Source organism: Cupressus sempervirens, chromosome 11 (assembly GCF_028749045.1).
Source record: "Cupressus sempervirens isolate cs-2001-9-10 chromosome 11, ASM2874904v1, whole genome shotgun sequence".
Classification (NCBI taxonomy): Eukaryota; Viridiplantae; Streptophyta; class Pinopsida; order Cupressales; family Cupressaceae; genus Cupressus; species Cupressus sempervirens.
Window position 1 is genome coordinate 541562065 of NC_143128.1, and position 19678 is coordinate 541581742.

General features: G+C 36.4%; 1 protein-coding gene across 2 annotated transcripts in view; it reads right to left on the reverse strand.

Annotated features, from left to right (window-relative positions):
• The window catches only part of LOC149530773 (DNA mismatch repair protein MutS, type 2), a 411738-nt gene that overhangs the window by 187084 nt on the left and 204976 nt on the right, over positions 1 to 19678 (reverse strand). For both annotated transcript variants that reach the window (XM_089808454.1, XM_089808455.1), the window contains exons 11-13: positions 13535 to 13618; positions 13117 to 13264; positions 12708 to 12835 (exon numbers count right to left, since the gene is read on the reverse strand). In XM_089808454.1, the coding sequence (XP_089664580.1) occupies positions 12708 to 12835; positions 13117 to 13264; positions 13535 to 13618 (360 nt within the window). The remainder of the gene's footprint in view (positions 1 to 12707; positions 12836 to 13116; positions 13265 to 13534; positions 13619 to 19678) is intronic.

Consider the following 19678-nt stretch of genomic DNA (forward strand, 5'->3'; position numbering starts at 1 on the left):
AGACCGTTGCAGAAAATACGCATATTGTAACGAATCAAGTTGTTGACCTGATAAAGACTTCTTAGCTGGTTGGTTGTTGTTCTTTTATTGTTCTTTTGCTGTCTTTTCCAGCTTTGTCTTGAGTGACCTCATGGCTATTTTTTTGGAGGTCTCTCTCATGTTGTCCTATGCTACTTTTCTCTGATGTTTGCATCTCTTGTTTTTCTCTAGACTTTTGTTATTTTGTAAAGGTTTTGAGTCCTTTAAAATTAGTTTTTACTTAATCAAAACATGAATAAGTATATATAGGATTACCAATAACAACAATGTATCTTAGATCGAATTAATCCGACTAAAGCTACAACTTTAATAGTAGAGATGCGGTTTATGCTTTCATTTCACATGTTATCCTTGGTGTTAGGATGGTTTCATATTATGTCATGGTATACTCTTAATACGCATTTAGAGTTTTGACATGTTATGGTATGTTCATATGGAGCGCGTTGTCATGTTTATGTTCCTGAAGCCATAGTTGGAACTTTGACATTAATCTTGGTTTAGCTTCTTGGTATTGAGTACATTGATCATTTGTTGGATACTTCATGATATTGCTATGTTGCCTTTGGAGTTGGTACGGATTGACCAGTTATAGATGCTCATGGATACTTAGAAATGGTGGTGATGTTCATTTCTCTTATATTAGAGATGCATTTGTTGGGACGGTTGATAGTTTCAACAGTCCGAGGGGCATTCACCTGATATGGACTTGAGAGGATATTGTTCTTAAATTAGTCTTAGTTAGAGACTTGGATAACTTGATGAGCATTCTCATTCCCCACTCTTGGTCTGCTTGGCAATTTACTACTTGTGAGGTATAGCCCATTACTTCTCTCAAGTGCATTATGTTATTGCTTGTCTTTCATTGATATAGGTCTTGAGCTATGGTACATGAGTTAGTTTTTGAGGGTTCATTTGAGATATGGTTTAGCATTGATTATCTCCTTATGCATATGTTGTTATGTTGGTTGAGTTTGGGAGATGGTTTTATATTGGATATATTCCTTGGATTAGGAATGGTTATTCCTTGATTTAGGAGTGGTTTATGAGTTTCATCTTCTTGTAAGAGGTTTACATCCATGATTGGTTATATGGTTTGGTTTGGGTGTTGTTGTGGCTTATTGGTTAGGGTTTTATAGAGGAGATTTTACTTGGCACTGCTTACATCTAGAGGTGTATAAGGACATGATACAGGTTCTGATTTGCATTTTTTCTCTTTGATCTTGGTTATCTTCCTAGAAGTTCAATTTCACTTGCATTGGATTTTGTATTGGTTGGCACTTCTAATCATTGGTTTGTGTTCATGTATGTCATGTGAGAGATGACATAGGTATTCCTTTATCTCTTTCCTTTATTGGTTGCAAAGAACTTGGGAGAGTGTTGGAGACTTGTTATGAGCATTGTTCTTGCAGGTTATTGGTTTATGTGTAGTTGATGTCCTTGATACTACATGGATTAACTTCTATGAGATGTTGCAAGTGGATTGGTTACAGATTTGACATTATCTTTTTTTGTGGGAGATTCTTGGTTATTTTGTGATAGGTATTGCACTTGAGGCTCGTGATTGCAGGTTACAAGTTGGACATGTTGGAGTTGATGAAAGCCAACTCTGAAGACGCCCAAGATCACCTGCATGCAAGAACCTGTCAAAGAGAAGTCAAGGAGAGAAAGAGCATGGAGCAAGGGAAAAACCCTAAACGGACATGAGAGCAAATATGCAAACACAATGAAAATGTATTTACAATATGCACAATAAGATATGAAAATACAAAAAGGGAGCCCGCTTATAAAGAGCTCATGGAAGCTTGTAGAACAAGCTGGAAGGTGGTAGAAGATAAGGATGACAACTCAGCACACATCCACAAAAGGTGGAACATGCTAGAAGGGAACAAACTCTTATGTTGTCAACAACTAACCACTACATGCATTAAATACAAAATATTAAATAAATGCATTTACCTAAGTAAGCTTAAGTAATAGAATAAATAATTAATTATTTACTCTAACACCCCCCCTTAAGTGCAACTTAGGGAAATGCCTTAAGCTCACAAAACTAAGATGAAATGCAGGATGGGTCCTGGCAACGAGGCCATGTTAGGCACCCATGTACAATGCAACAAAATTCAACCTCTATAAATGGGGAAAGAGAGAAAACCACATGGGAAAAACCCTCCCCCAAAAAGAGGTAACCTAGTGAAGAACTGAAGAAGTCTCCAACTAGGGAAATTGTCCCCTAAGATAGGAACAAGGAGTGATCATGAAGAAACATTATTGAAGCATGAAGAAGATGCAAATCTGCCAAACTGCTGATCTGAAAAAACCTCCATGGAAGAAGAAGGCACGAACCGAGCATGTCTATATGGTAGATGATCCATCTCACCGAAATGCATAGGTAGCCAACCACTGCAATCGCCTTGTACATAGGATCAACCACTAAATACATAGTTCACCACTATCGAACCATCGAACCACGGATGCATTAGAACAACAGCGTAACCCCCCTTAATGCAAACAAGGTGTGATGACAGGCAACTGAGAAGGTGGGCCAAAGTCTCCTGCAAACGAACCAAGAACAATGAGAGAGGAAGAGGTACAGACACCTATAAAGACACGGTCAAACTGACTCTGCATGGGCTAATGTCGTGGAAGGGACACTCACTTGACAAAGGGAGAATGCCTAAAATAGCAAACAACTATCCCCCCATGGTGCTTTATGAAAATAGTGCATGTACAACTGACTCAAAACAACGTTCATGATCCCCAGAATGCAAAACTGGCACTTTATCTCAGTGCGATACATAAAAGTGCTTCAAAATGATAGCTACAATGATCAAAACTGAAAAAGAGCTGCAACAAAACAAAGTACAGCCTAAAAAAAGAGGAACCATGCCAAGAAAACGATCCTCGGGCCTAAAATACTCAAGATATCCACCATATAGCAAAAATGCCAAAACTATGATAGAAAGAGCATGGTCCAAAAACTGAAGAAAATGACCACATTTTTGAAAAGTACATAGAACTAGCTTTCCAGAAATATAAAGTTTTCAAAAAATGGGCATGAGATGCAAAAGATATGCATGCCGGAGTCAAAAACAGGACTTCGGACTTCAACAGAAAAAATGGGCTATAAAAAAGCATCAAAACCTAAAAATACCTACACCAATGTCTCCGTCTCGGAACCAACTTTTCGGCGCTTCTTTCGGATCGGAAAAATACCTCCATATGCTCAAGTTATGGCCAAAAAACCGCAAGTAGGTCCAAAATGACCCTAGGAGATGTGTAAGAGGCTTGATGATGCAATGCTAACATCATGCTGACGTCAACATTTCCCGAGCTTAAATTTGACGGCTTGTTAGTTGTCGCAGCAAAAAGAAGGTAGCGTGGCAGATGGTGACGTGGCAGTGGCCACGTGGCAATGGGCCACGTGGCACACATGCCACATATCACCCCCACAGCTGCTGACGGGGCGCAAAAGCTAAGTCAGTTGCTGATGTTGGCTTCTGAAGTGTCGAAGCGCAGAGACAACTGTTCAAAAATCTAACGTGGACGCTGAGTGTAGACCAATCGCTAACAGGGCAGGCGGAGGAGGAGCAACGGGTGGCGCAGGCTCCGGTGTTGGTTGCGCAAAGAAGAGGGCGCCGCCTGAGAGAGCAGCGCGCTGGCCGCGGTGGAGGCCGAGTGGCGGAGGAACAAGCGGTCGATGGTGCGAGTTGCGGCCAGGTGGCCTCCTGGTGGCCACTAGGTAGTGCCGTGGTGGCGCAGCCTGCGAACTATTTTTTTTATTTTTTAATGCACAAAATCGTCCGTACGGGTCCGTACGGCCTATAGGGCTAAACAATTTTGCCTCCCGAAGCTCTGTCTCCAAAATCAAAAAGCTTTATATGAATCCTAACTATAAACGGCCTTCCAAATCCAATGGTGGTGTCCGTTTGGCCCCAATGTGCTCCGAAAATTCACTGTTCCCCTAATTTGAAGAAAAAATCCACAAACAAACTAGGGTTTGTGACTTCAAATCACGGCTTCAAAAATCCTTCAATGAAGCAGCAGCAGGAAGGCTCTGATACCATGTTGGAGTTGATGAAAGCTAACTCCGAAGACGCCCAAAATCACCTGGATGCGAGAACCTGTCAAAGAGAAGCCAAGGAGAGGAAGAGCATGGAGCAAGGGAAAAGCCCTAAACGGACATGAGAGCAAATACGCAAACACAATGAAAATGTATTTACAATATGCACAATGAGATATGAAAATACAAAGAGGGAGCCCACTTATAAAGAGCTCATGGAAACTTGTAGAACAAGCCGGAAGGTGGTAGAAGATAAGGATGACAACTTAGCACGCATCCACAAAAGGTGAAACATGCTAGAAGGGAACAAACTCCCGTGTTGTCAACAACTAACCACTACATGCATTAAATTAAAAATATTAAATAAATGCATTTACCTAAGTAAGCTTAAGTAATAGAATAAATAATTAATAATTAATTATTTACTCTAACAGGACATGATGATGTGATATTCACTTGGTATACCTTTAGAGGTATGGATAGTTGGATGGGTTAGCAGTTGTTGTGGGTGTTATTTGACATATGGATTTTGATAGCTACAGATACATGTGATTACCTTTTGGATCGGGTGTTTTGTACTTGGCATTTCAGTTGGTACAGGATTTTATGATTCTTATGTGATAGTTTGGATGGTTTTCCCTTTGGATGGCTTCTAGGTATGTCTGGTGGCAATGACAAAATAGGTCGGATCATTCATGTTTGAGATGTTGGATAGTTTGATTTTGTTACAGGTACCTAGGATGGAGCACATGGTGTACTTTGATCCATGATGGTGGATGTGCTAGGAGGGATTGTTTCCTTGTTTATTTATGTGGCTACGGATTTACCTATGCAATTGTAATAACCCCAATTAGCTATAACTTCGTCAAACACCAATTTCTTCTCTAGTTCAATTGTTTGACATTTCGTCAAACACTTTGCAAGTAAGCTCTGATACCACTGTAATATCCCATGCAATTTTAATTTTTATTTCCTGATTGCTAACTTGAGAATTTCATCAAACACTTAGCACACAAAGGATATATATAAATGCCAAACTTTAATTGATACGCTTGTAAAACTCCAAACAACTAACAACAAATGTTTTTATTTTATTTTGAAACATAGAGCATTGACAATAAATGAGAAAATATGTATCTACATCAATAAGACATTAGGGCAACAAATTATGATGTAAAACTCTGATATAAATCAGATTACAAATGATTTCTAAATTATTACACATGCCCTAAGATATTCAAATCTATCCTCTATGCAATGCAAAATGAAATGGATAGGAACTTGGAAACTACTCAAGAAAATCTGGATTTTTACTATAGTGAGTTCCTGTAGCAGCAATGACTCTATAGTGAATTATTGTAGCAAATCACTATAGCAATGTTTCTGTAGCAGCGATCTGTAGCAAGTTACTGTAACAACATCCAACTTATTTCTTCAATCTTAGTCCATGAATCTGGCCCTAGGCCACAAATTTGACACAATGAAAAGATTGATTTGTCTTCTCCAATAATTGCAGCCCCTTGGAGGGTCTTTCACTAATATTCTTGAATAGAACACCTGTATGATGTCCTCCCAAAACCAAATTCACTAGGTATTTCACCAACTCAAATGGAGGCACACAAAAGCACTTCGTTCTCTAGCGGCAAATATTGAAACCCTTGGCTCCACACAACTCATGAAATGTAAATGAAAATAATTGGATGATAAGAAAAGAGCCTCTCATGCCCCCTTTATTCTTTCCTTGTGGAAGCTCGCTTACTTTTCTCCCCAATGTGGGATAAAAGATATTCTTATATTTTCACTTTATTATAATATTATAATATGAAATTATGCCCCATCATAGGGTGTCAATCCCCAATAAAACCCTCTAACCACCATATTAGCCTATGAGAATCTAAATAATAGGGTAATCCCTGAAATTATGATGCTGGCAAAAATGGAGACATTACAGTCCTCCCTCCCCGAGATTGCTTGCCCTCACGCAATCCAACAACACAGTGAACTCCAACCTCCATCTGGATCCCAAATGAAGTAGTACATGACACCCCTATCAACACTGAACCAACTGCATACCACTAACATCATCAGGACCAATAACATAACTTGCAGTATAGCACTCAAAACCTGTGATAATGGTGTAGGACTTAGAATATCACCAGAAGAAGTGGGAGATTGTTGAGATTATGTGTGTTGTCGACATTGCATGGTTTTGTTTATATTGTATTATTTTATTTTATTATGTAATGTTGCACCTAGGAGCACCTAAATGGACGTGTAACATGTAGACATTCCCATGAAACATCTTGATGAGTTGTATTGTATTATTGTAATAATATGAGATGTAATTAATTAATATTGAGGAAAAATAATTGAATGCCCAATATTAAATAAGGGTCAATGAGGGTTTGGTGGCACATGGTTTATGTAATACCACTTGGTGATTTTGTGCGAGCTTGCTACTATAAAAGAAACCACAAGGTTAGTTGTAAGTGTGTGAGAAAGAGTGAGACAGGTTAACCAAGGGCTCATTTGTGGAGGTTGGAAGCATCGCAAGGAATGTGTGGGTTCATGCTTATTCACATGGATTGCTTGGTTGTGGCTATGGCTTTAAAAGCTACCATAGTTGTATTGCAATGGTATTTTGTTGAATAGTACATGACGCTGGATGCTTTTGGAAGATGGATTTTTTCCCTCAATGAGGGTTTCCCAAGGTATATCTTGTGTCACATTTTATGGGTATGTTGTCTATTCTCTTGCATGTGGATTTTAAGTGCTCATTTGTTTCAGATCTATTATCGGTTACGCGAAAAAAATGATATTTTATTTGTAAGTTCCTTTACATTGTTGTTCCTACTTTCTACTCCCAACAGTATTTTAAGTTTTTGCCTCCCCGATATTGTTCAAGCCTATAAAGAATCAATACAGAGAATATAGGCCCCTAATTTTTAATGCCAACAACATTAATCAACCCTCCAATTTGAATCATATGAAAGACTCCCTTATTTGTATTTGTGGGATAAGATGGTATGGGGTGGATTGACTATCAATGATGAGTCAGAGAAAAAACTCATATTCCTAAGTTTTCATTACAATTTCCAATCCAAGCAATCTTTGACACTTTATCCTTCTCAACAAATATTGGATGCCAACTCTATATTTGTTCCCTTACACAATGAATATTTGCTAACATACATGAAATGTGTCTGCTACTCGTTATAACATCCAAAAATTGTGAATTAAGAGTGTAGCCATTGTCTGAGTCATTCGTAGGAGGCAAAAGGTGGTGCCAACCAAAAGCAATTGTTCAAAGTGTAATACATGTAAATCAAAAAAATTCTTCATGGCACAAACATGAAATTGTTTATTGCCAGACATCAGAAAGATTGTCGTGTTAGATAGCAGTGTTCGTCACTTTTTAGTTAATCTCGAAAAACTTAGAAGTCTAATAGTTTCTACTCAGGATTGAACTCCACCGAGATATGACTTAGAACCAATATGAGGGCAATGGAAAATAGATGTTGCCTTTGTTGTAGAGTAATTGTCATACTATGTTGAGCCCATTGTCACTTACGATAATTTGTTGATTGTGCCTGATAGTTTTAAAACAAACCTTCCCACTAAAGTTATGTGTCCTAGAAATGTGCTTTCTCAGCAATGATGGGACTTCTAAACCAAATATCAACCTTGATAGAGACTAGGAATTCGTCTTTGTAATTATTTTATTTTTTCAGAGTCTTCCAAACCCAGAACTTATAATCTCTCACAACATCACCCAAACTTTTTTCCCACACATCCGATACAAAAATGTTCCCCAAAATTTGAAGCCCCAACCTTAAAGTGTTGAAATATTCTCAAGGAAAAACCTTTAGCCAACCAATATTAAATATTCCAGAATATTAAGTCAAATCTTGTAAACTTGGGGCCAAATTTGAAAATTTCTTCTTGATAAATAATTCCAATTTTGAGAAAAAAACTTTGCTACACCTTTATGGTTTTCGAATGAAACCTCTAATTATACCCAATAGGATGGCAAGGTCGATGCTCTAAAACCATTATAATATATCTTGAATGGATATTCTCCCCAATTTTTCTCACAAAAATTTTCAAAATATAAATAGATAAATTATGGTTTTCACATAAATTACTCAACAAATAGCTATTGCATTGTAAAATAGAAATACAATAACTAAATTAATACCCCAATCTTAGTTGCAATTGATCACAGTTAGATCGGATAATAAGAAAGAACCTATATTCGCAGTGTGAACTCCATCTCAAATCCACCACAGAGATGAATCGGGTTTGCTTCCAATTCACAAGAAGAATCCCAAAGACTTCCATCGTAAGAATCCTTGATAGACAGTTGAAGCTTCATTAATTTTTCCAATAGAAATCTCAAACCAAATTAATATCCAAGCATACCAAAAATGAATGGGACTTCCTCCATTAACGCTCAAACAATTAAACTACCTCCACTTGTCTTTTTGTCTTATTCCTTTATATCACTTTTGCCAACTTTGTAATATTAAATTGATCCATTTTATAAATTTACATTATGCTCCCATAAGTCAACTTTAATATTACAAGAATATGTCGTTAATTTTCTAATGTCCCAAAAACAGGACATTATGGCTTAAGACAAAGATTAAGATTGATATGTGACATAATAGAAAAATGTTATATGGATATAGCAGTATTAACACAATATTTTCTTATATGACAAAGACAATGAATTTGTTAGAATGAAATCAATCTCCTTAGTTCCTCCTACAAAAACACCTTATAACTCCTTATTAAGTAGGAAGGCCAAATACAACATGAAGATTTTATATTTCTCTATAATGTCCCTCCTCTTATACAATATATAAAACCATGATTGTTTAAATCCAAATAATAATTATAGCAACAGTGATCTTACATCGCCACTAGAGTAAGTTGAAAACCACAATGTGGTAACCTATTAACAAGTATTAAGATTGTGTATGAAATTAGTCAAACAATGTATGCTAAAGTATTTTAATGATAACTAAAAACAAACTAGAGTAAACAAACATGGAGATAGTAAGATGTTGTAATACTTGGATTGTAGGTGGGTAATTTGTAAAAAGGTACATTACATTCAATAGACATCAAGATGTTGGTCAATTTGACTGAATGAGGAATACATGAAATGTTATTTAGGAAAGGTTATCCATTCTGGGTTTATGATTATTGCTATGGCGATGCTAATTTGATGCATTCTTAGTGCTACTTATCTTATCATATTATGGTTTCTATCTGATGTAGGCCAATCATGTTTAACAATTGAGTATTGAAATATGATTCATGCGTCCTAATGGTAAAGGAATGTAATTCTACATCTATGTTGGTGATCTTATACAGATATGTATTGATTTATGCTATAATTTAACATACATAGGAGTGATCATACTGAATGGTGTTTTACAATATATATCGGAGAAATTCCTTAAATGCTAGTGTAAAATGATAGTTGTGTTATTGTAAATGAAGAATACATATAGATAGCTCATTATGTTGATTTACATTTTTGATACCATGGATAATAGTATTTATGGCTTAATGTTACATATCTTGTATCTCATTTTATATTCTTATACCTCACATTGGGCTACTGATATTTTCATGAGTGTGCAGGTAGTAAGCCCATAGACACATGGAGAACCTTGCTAGGTGCATTGTTAAGCCAAGGTTGACCCTAAGGAGGAGATAACTTGATTACCAATGTATTTTTACTTGTGAAAATAGTTATTTGTTGATATGAATGGTTAAATGTATTTTTGTGTAATTATATTGGCATGCCAAATGTGTATTGTGATGTGACATGCCAAGTGTGTTGAGTGAGTAGTTAAGTGACCCTTAGGTAACCATGAAGTGACCCAATATGAGTTTCCTTGTTTAGGAAGCCAAGAGAGTTGTCCCCCACTTAGATTTTCGAATGCAAACTTGGAGCAGATTTCTAGGAGGGTAAAATCATCCCTAGGGTTAGTTTAGGACTTTCTTTAAAGGCCCATATGGTACACCTTGGGGTTAGGGTCATATTTAAGTATATAACTCTTCCCTAGGCACCTAGGATACCACCCAAAAGTTAGGGTTTTCCATATGGTCGAAATTAGAGGAGGCATGGGAATGTTTTGGGGAAAAGGAGAAGATAAGGGAATATGTTGAGAAGAGTGGAGAAGAGACTTAAAAAAAAGTAGAGACTGAGAAACAATGGGGGGGAGATAGAAAACAATGGAGAAAACATCTTCAGCTAAGGAAGGAATGGAGAAAAGCTAAGGAGGGAAGGAAAGGAGAAGGAGAAAGGACTTGAAACCCAAGCTTGGAAGTGAGGTGAGTAGTCTTCCCTTGGTCAATGCCATGTGAACTCTATGTTTTGGATAGAACTTCTAGTGTCAGCTTGTTATGTGCAGTTCATGTATTGTAAATGTGAGTTTGTGAGCATGCATTACTTGGGCTTAAAGTTATGTGTGTGAACTTTATGTTGTGGTAAAATTTTCAGATTCAGTTTTGTGATGTGTCAACCCTGTAATGTGTTTTGTGGATTATGGATGTCATGTTTATGAGTTTCCTTGTAGACTTGGAGTTTTATTTTGGACATATTGGTTTATATTGTGCCTTTGTTTTGTTGTGGTGGATTGAATGTTGTGTTGGGTGTGAAGGTTTCACTCACCCTTGGGAGGGAAGAGAAGCCTTGGGGTGAAGGGGTTAGTTGGGGGTGAAGGGGTTAGTTGGGCTCAACATTGAAGTTGAGAAATCCTCCTCTTGGAGAGGGGACAGTTTTCATGGATTATGGGCTCCATCGAGGCCATATACCTTTCTATTGTTCCATGGAAGGTATAAGTGAGGATATGTGAAGAAGAGTAAGTGTTGATAGCCTTGTTGAGGCATGTGATTATTGATAGCCTTGTTGTGGCTTGATTCTTGAAAGCCTTATTGGCATATTGCAATTGCAAGATTTGTTGTTCATAAGGATATGGCATTTTCCTCCTTGGAGAGCCCACCTTCACCCAATGATTATGATTCCATTTGTGAATCATTGTGCAAGCCTTGGTGGGGAGTATTGTGCTGTAGTGTGATGATTGTTTGTGATAAAACTTGCTGTATAAGTTGTTGTGTAATGTTGTGTGTAAGATATTGGTTTTCAAAACAAAATGTGTTACCACCTAGCATTGGTTCTCCTAGCGCGGGGGTGGTCTTGAAAAGGCCTATGGTTGGGAGGAAAGCGTCCCATGGGTATTGTTGTGTGTTGCATTGCAGGTGATAGTTGAAGCTAAAGATTGGAAGCAAATACTTGTTGCTGCCCTTCTATGTGTAAAGAGATAGTCTTTGTGTGTTAAAGTGTAAAGGGAGAGTCTCCCATTGCGTACCCCATTAAGATTGTTGAGTCTGCATATTTACCTTATTTTAAAAGAAGGCAACTTTATTATATTTGTTAAGTTCACTAGTTGTTTCATGTGTACTACCACTTGTGTTGAGCCATGGGAAAGTATGTAACAGTTTTGGTGTAAAGGATAAATGATTAGCAAAGTTGTATTTGCTGCAAAAAAAATTATTCTGCATTGGATGTTCTTTTGAAGTGCAGATATTTACCTTTATTTATGTTGCAAATAAGATGTAATTATAACCTTGAAAAAAAAAAAAAATTCTATAAGTTCTTTACTTGATTCGTAACAAGGTTAGATTGTTTTGTATCAGAGTTATTATTGATGCATTGTCTAAAGCATTCTTTTATTAGCATTCGAATTACCTTTAATGGTAGATTGAGATAGAGACTAAAGGAAATAATAATATTAATAATTATAAAAATAATAAAAAGTAAACCTTATGTTTTGAAAGGAAAAGAAAATTGAAGTACAAAAATTTTACTGTCAACTTCGTAATGGCAGTTTATAAAAAGAAAGAAAAAAAACACAAAAAATTAGAAGAGGGTTTGGACTGAAAATTTGGGGCATGACGTTCTCCTATGACACTTTTTAAAAAGAAATTTAGCATTCTTCTTTTAGTTATTATATAATGAAAAGATCAAAGTCGAAGAAAGATTATTAATCTTTAACTTTCTCATAAAAAATAACTTGAGTCAGTAAGGTTCCTAGTCAAAACACAACTCATAATTCAATTCCTTATCATTCCGAAAAGGAATTTGTTATAAAAACAAATTTACACCCCATTATTGTGTATTGCTACTATTTGCTTGACTTACTCTCTTTCATTCATTTATGACTAATGTTCCATTTTGACCACTGAGCCAAACATTATAGTTCTACTTTATGGATAATATAAACATTTGCTTGAAAGTTCAGCAACACGTATAACCAGAAATCAACCAAATATGTATAAATTGAAAATTGTATTGATGAATTCAATAAATACCTATCCTAAATAAAGAATATAAAAGGAATTAAAAGATTTGTGCTTTATCATTTTTCTGTGTGAACCAAAATAGCGATAAAGAAAGTAGGATCAAGTAGTTGTCACCTAAATGAATCATGTCCTAATCCATAACAATCACATTTTATCAGGTTGCACCATTTTTGTGATAAAAGAAATAGCTTTAAGGGTCAAAACACTAGCTCAAATTGGAACCCACCTTAATCTGTTTTAAGTGGCCTGAAAATGTTGAGAGGGACTGACTTAATGACTGTTCATCACCTATATCTGCAAAAACAAAATCAAAAAATGGTAGCTTAACCGGTTCTGCTGCTACCACATAAAGTCCTGTCAAAGAAAACAAGAAAAAAATAATAAGAAAGATGTGCATATATTGAAATAATACTATGTATCCTTCAATTATTTACCAAGAAATCAAAACCTTTGACTTCAATTCATGGACTTAATACAATAAGAACAGAAAAAATCAGAGATTGCTATACAAACTATTTCCTAGCTGCTGATAGGACACACTCTATGTTTGTATGAAATCATAGCATCCAACTCAAAACTTTTCACAGGGAGTGCCTTATCATTAAAAAAACTCGGAAGCAATTCTAAATATTTACCACATCTTGCCATGAGTGCAGCTAATCCCACTGTCTTCATGACGGCTGTTTTACCTCCAGTATTTGGACCTGTTATAATAACCACCTTTGTTTTCCTTCTAACCAAGATATCCACAGGGATGGGGCGACCTGCTTCGAGTGTTGCAACCTGAAAATTGAAAACACTGTATCCTTGAGTGTTGACAAAAAAATGATGCCCTAAAAAGAGTTTTAAAAAAATCTTATTCAGGATTCCAGGTTTGTAAAGTATGATTAGACTGTCCCAAATGGAAATATTTTGCATGTAATAAAATATAGATACTCAACAAAGCAACTGAACAGCATTACAAAGCGAAACAGCACCTGAAGAGCCATTCGTAAATGAAATAACTCATATGCTTCAGTTCTTTCCTGAATAAGATTGGAAGAGAATATTTACCTTGTTTTCCAATGATTTTATGTGGCTTTCTAGCTTTTCCTGATAAGAAATGTTCTCTGCATGTACAGTTGCTCTCTGCAGTTGCTGAAAAGATAAAACACATATAATGATGTATTTATAAAATGTATTCAACAAGATGAAAACATAAATTAAAACTCTTATTAGCAAGAACAATATCATTCTATTGTAATCAGACCCTGTATGTAAGGTCCCCAACTAGGATTTTACTTGTTTTGCACTAAAATTCCCAACTAGGCTTTGAATTTCCCTTGGATTAATGTTACCCACTAGGAGACTGCCAATTCCCAATGCTTGGCATGCATCACTATGCATCAGATTACAACAATCAATGATTCATAATACATTTGACAATTAACATAATCAATTTCTGACTTCACTCCAAATTCAACCCTAAGGAGGAAAGGAAGTACTTGTTATAGGGCGCTTGGATACCAATCTACAAGTAAACTCCCTCAAGATTCCTAGAACAAATATTCATACCTATCTTGGAAATATACCCTCATGGGATTTAGAAACACGTGCCTTACCCTCTCTTGGAATTCATCCACCTTGTGAGGAATCTCTCCAGCCATTCCCTACAACCTCTGTCCTGAAAAGGGGTTATAGAAAGAGACTAAGGAATAGCCTATGAATATACTAACTTCACTGGATAATGAATAATTATGTAATCAACTACTAATCAATAATTTGTAAATCTTATTATGTCAGCAATTATATAGATATGATGAAATTAATTATAAATATGGATGTATATATGTATTACTGATTTCACTGTACTAACTGATATATATATGAAGTATATATATTACACCATATATATTGGCCCCTTCTCATAGTTTTCTGATTAATAATCCGTAGATCAGTATTGATCTGCAGATATATTACATCATATCAGTATACTATCAGTGATGCCTGCCAGAAATAGAATATGATTAATTTTCCTTTCTAATCTCATCCTATTCATGAGAGTTAAATATATTTTATGAATCCTTTGATGCTTGCTTGCATTGTTATATATATATATATTCCTTCCGTTGCCCAATGAGTATTAGAGACTCCTTGTTAGTAGTGATAAGGTGTGTGGTAAAGGACATGTCTGTATTAAAATAATATCTCCTATGTTATTCTATTTCTTTTTTAATGGTCATTTCTAGATATTGTAAATATTAAATACAATGGATTCTATTGTTTGTATGTTTCCCTTTAGAAACACCTTGATTATACACTCTATAAGGACAATTTGTTCTTTGTAAATAATCATTCAAGTATTTCACCGATTACCTATGTAATATGGTATCAGAGAAAAGTTAATTTTCAAAAAAATTATAATTCCAATTTCAATTATTTGTTCTTAAATTTTTAGGAAATAAATAGTAAGGGTTTATGAAAACTGTCCACAGGATTAGAGGTAACTTGTTAGCAAGTGCTTCTTTAGTACATGACATGGCAAAACGCAATATCGCATTTTTACCTCCGTTCTCAGTCACAGGTCTCTCGTGAATTATTTCTCCTGCAATATTAGTGTTGTTTTACTTCTTGGAGGCTCTATTTTAGTTACAATAGGGTTTAACATCATTTTCTGACCTGGAGTCACTCGTCTTTCTAGTCTCATTTATTTTCTCGTTGTTTTTACCACATGACACATCTGTTGTTTCTTTGTCCAATAGCCCTAGTGGTTTCTGGGTGTTGTGATCATAACAATGGTATTTTTTTTTTAATAACGGCTCTTTCCTGCAATATGAAGTTTTCCTCATTCAGTGGCAATTTGTTGTGGTACATTTTTGTTGTCATTCTTCCTTTTTGTGTTCTATTTAAACACAAAGATAGTCTTCATCCTTTTGGCACCCTTCAAATCTTTGGTCTCTGCAATTTTTGAAAGTTTTTCTTAAGTTTTTTTTTAAATTTCTCAGTATTTTTTGTCGAAATTAAAATCTAATTTCAAATTCTTGGTGGGTTTTCAAGATCTTGACTAGTTTGCTTTCAAATTTTTCTGGGTGCCTCTCTTTACGTGTCTCAAATTTTGTGTTAGTCAAAATTTTATTTTGCTTACTGATTTTTTGTGGGTATTACAAGACCTCCATTGGATTGCCTTCAAAAATTTATAGTTGTCTTGGTTTCCATGCATCAAATTTTGTGCTGGTAGATTTACATTAGAATTTTTCCATGTATCTATCTCAATAATGAGCACATTCAAAAAGCATGCAATGACATCTTTGACCAATATTCTATTAGAAGGCAGACAAAAGTTCAACAGTCGTAATTACAACACATGGAAACATTGCATGATGACAATCTTTGAATATGGATGCCTTGACATAATTGTTTTGGGCACATCTACTTGTCCTGCAGATGAATACATAGAGCGGAATTAATTTTGATGAACAAAACTCGGAACCTTTAATGCTCATCAAACTTTCTATCACTAACTATCAACTTCCTTGGGTTCATCAGAAAGGTTTTCATGAAACTTCAGACAAAAGTCGTGCCTTCTTTAAGAAGAACACACTCTTCTCCATCATAATGGCTGATCAAGTATCCCATACAAGCATATCAATAAAATCAAGTATATTTGTGAGTACTTAGAGGTCATTTGAAGCAAAATTTAAGAAGACATGGTGGTAACACCCTAAAGAGTCTCTCATCTTCCTATGAGCCCTTTGTTAATACACTCAACATTGCTTCCACTCATTTGACATTTCATTTTCTAGTATCAATATAATGGTTCTACAAAAAGATCACTAGAAAAAGAAATTCAGTAGTGGTACCAGTTTATTCCCTAGTACTCCAACCTTCTCAGCTAAATCCACTAGCAACTATGCGTTCTCTCAGTCTTCTCAGCAAATCCCTTTTGGTCAGTTATCAAAAGGCCCATAGAAGAAAATGCTTACTGCAACTACTACCATAAGTTTGGTCATATGAAGTTGGAGTGTCAGAAATGCTTAGCTGCTCAAGCCAAGCAATCTACTTCGCAGCCTCAAGCACATGTTGTGGAGCACACTAAGCTAGGTGAGTCTACCTTTTACGCCTTCATGGCTAAAAGACTTGCAAATCGTGTAAAATCCCCTACCTAGTATAATGATTTAGGTGCCTACCACCACTTCCATGCATCACCGAGATTGGTTAGTAGACTTCCAACCATTCTCAAATTCAGTTATTTTTGAAGAAGGGTATGCCCTTGCCAAAAAGGGAAACTAAAGATTCAATCTAGAGTAAAGAGACCAATTTTCCTTGATGTGAACTATGTTTAAGGCATGGAACTCAATCTTCTCTTTGTCAGTCAAATGTTGAGACATTTTCCTAGGCTTTACATGACCTTCAATTCACATCAGTACAATATCATTGATCAAGAAACTCAGTCTGTAGTCCACAGTTGTCGTTGATGTTGAAAAATCATAGTCTTTTGATACTTGTTCACTGTAGGAAGTGTCAGGGGCTTGCTTTGGCAGCCCATCGCTCTTCACTCTAGCATCAACATGTGTTCTTAAATGTGCACTTTCTCAGCTTGTTCGGGAAGATCTTGTCATTGAATTGTGCATGATTCACACCTAGAATCTTGGAGTTTGTGGAGCATGACAGTTTGGGAAGCAAGATCACAATTCTTTTTTAGATGGCAACTTCTAGACAGCTTCTAAGATATTACAACCAGCCCATGTTAGATGTTTGTTAACCTATGGCTACTCCTACGACTAGGTCCAGATATTTGTTACAGAGGTGTTTGTTGTATTTCAAAAGTTTAAATCATCTATAGAAAATGAGTCTAGTCTAACATAGTATTACTCTTAGAACTGATAATCGAGGTGAGTTTTCTTCCTCAGCCTTCTCCCATTTTTGTGATCAACTTGGCATGAAGTGTCAATTAACAACCATAGTTACACTGCCCTAGGGGGCGAGGGGATGACACAGAGACAGTGGCAATATAAGATATAAAGATGTAAAAGAGTAGATACTTGAACATTGCATTGAATTGGAACATCGAACATTGAACATAAATAGTCAAATCAACAAATAGTCAAACACTTAGACATCCCCCCATTCTCGGAAAAGGAGGCAAGATCCGGTGGCAACATTGGGGATAGGGGGACAGAGTCCCCGAGTCCCCAGTGCATTTCCCTCTCTGAGACGTGGGGCAAAAAGTGGGTGATGTGTCTCCGTGTTACTACAAAAACACCCTATACCCCTCAGAAAAATAGTATTGTTGAGCATTGAAACCCAATCACCGAAATGGCCAAATCTATGCTTGAACGCAAGCAAGTTCCAAAAATGATTTGAATTGAAGCTTCCCACAGTATCATCTATCCTCTTAACCACTCTCCTTGTGTGTTTGTCAACAAGAAGCTTCGAAAGGGATATGGTCAAGTCGTAAACCCAGAATTAGTCATTTAAAAGTTTATGGATCCACTACATTTGTCTACATCCCTGATGGTAAATGCACCAAGTTAGATGCCAAGAGCCAAAAACACATGTTAATTGGCTACAATGATAATCACAAAGCCTACATTTTGATTGTAATGATCCCATCTTTTGGCCTTCACGTTCTTTTAGTAGTTGACCAAGTGTGTGTGCGTTAGCCTTGTTCTACATGGTCCCGAGGGCTAACAAAGGGTTTAATGGGATCCTGGAGTGTTTTGGCCTAGTCATTTCCAGTTTGGGCCAAAACAAAGTTGATTTACTCAGTTTCAGGCATACTTACTATTTTTAGTAAGTTGGTAGGACACAGTGCAGGTCAATTTTGGTGATTGGATTCGATACTCCTCGGTGAGAGCTTTCCGATGAGCTATCACTCGCATTATTCGGAGTCCGATTGCTAATACATTTTAATGCTTGAAGTTTTATTAAAGTAATGTCTAATTTAATTATAAAATATTAAAGTGTTACTTTAATATTTATTTTATGGTGATGTGTACCCAAGGGAGACATAAGGGGTATTTTAATATATGTTTTATATATTACACATCTTTTATCCCACATTGCCCATATCAGTTGAGCGGACCCTTGGAAATAGAATAAAAGGAAGCATTTGTGGCTTCATTAGGCAGGTTGAATATGAGAAGAAATTGGTGGGTGAGTTGCAGCTCCGTTCTTGGCATTTGAGGACGTCTATCCTCTCTTGTAACATTCTAGACGTCATTCCCTTGGGGTTTGGCCTTTGGAATTCTTTGTTATTGGCTTCATTATCAGGCAGTTTAGTTGCATTTCCGGCTACAGGCAGATTTGGTATTTTGCTCATATCTTCTTCACTACTTGTCCGACGCTTATGCCGCTTTGAGGGAATGGTATTATGAAGGTAGTGGACTGATTGAACGACAAAGTATTGTAGCAGCAAGTTCGAAAGCATGGGCTAGAGTATTATGTCAATACTGCTGAAGTAATTAGTGAGTTGATAAATCTCCCATGTATTTGGTTTTATGAATTCTGAAAATAACATTTTATTAGCAGTAGTTCATTTCCACTTTGCATATCATTGTAGTTTCTTTCTTGCTTATGTTGTATGATACCAATTCCATGCATGAAACACAACAAACAAATAAACGTTTGATTTCCGGAGTTATAAGGGGTTTAAAACATTAAACGGAGAAATAAGAAGTTGAATGCAAACTGTTTGACATAATTTCTTTCAGCAATTTGGTTTAGTTTTTGGGACATCCAGGGGTGCCCATTACAGTGGTATCAGAGCTATAAGTCCCGCCATCCTGTGGAGATCATATTGATAGCTAGATAAAGATGTATATTAGTCCAGATCAAGATGTGATGTTCAGACAGTTATTGGGTACATTAGAGAAGGGGCAACATATGCAACAGGAGCAGAATAGGCGAATGTATATGATGTTGCAGCTTATGGCTAGGCAGATGGGCATCAACATTGATGATTTGTATGTTGCTCCAGAGCAGAAGGTAGTCGATTTCTCAGGTGGGATCGAGACACGTATAGAGCCAGCCAGCTATGATGTTGGTGATGTGGGCATTTCGGCAGAGTTAGTAGAGACATGCGTGCGAAGTCAGGAGACCACATATGAAGCCTTGTCAGGGGATGATGACATAGCAATAGTGGAATTAGGAGAATGCAAGGATACTATCATATCAGCAGTCACTTCTATGTCAGTTGAAGCATCGAATGAGGAGTTT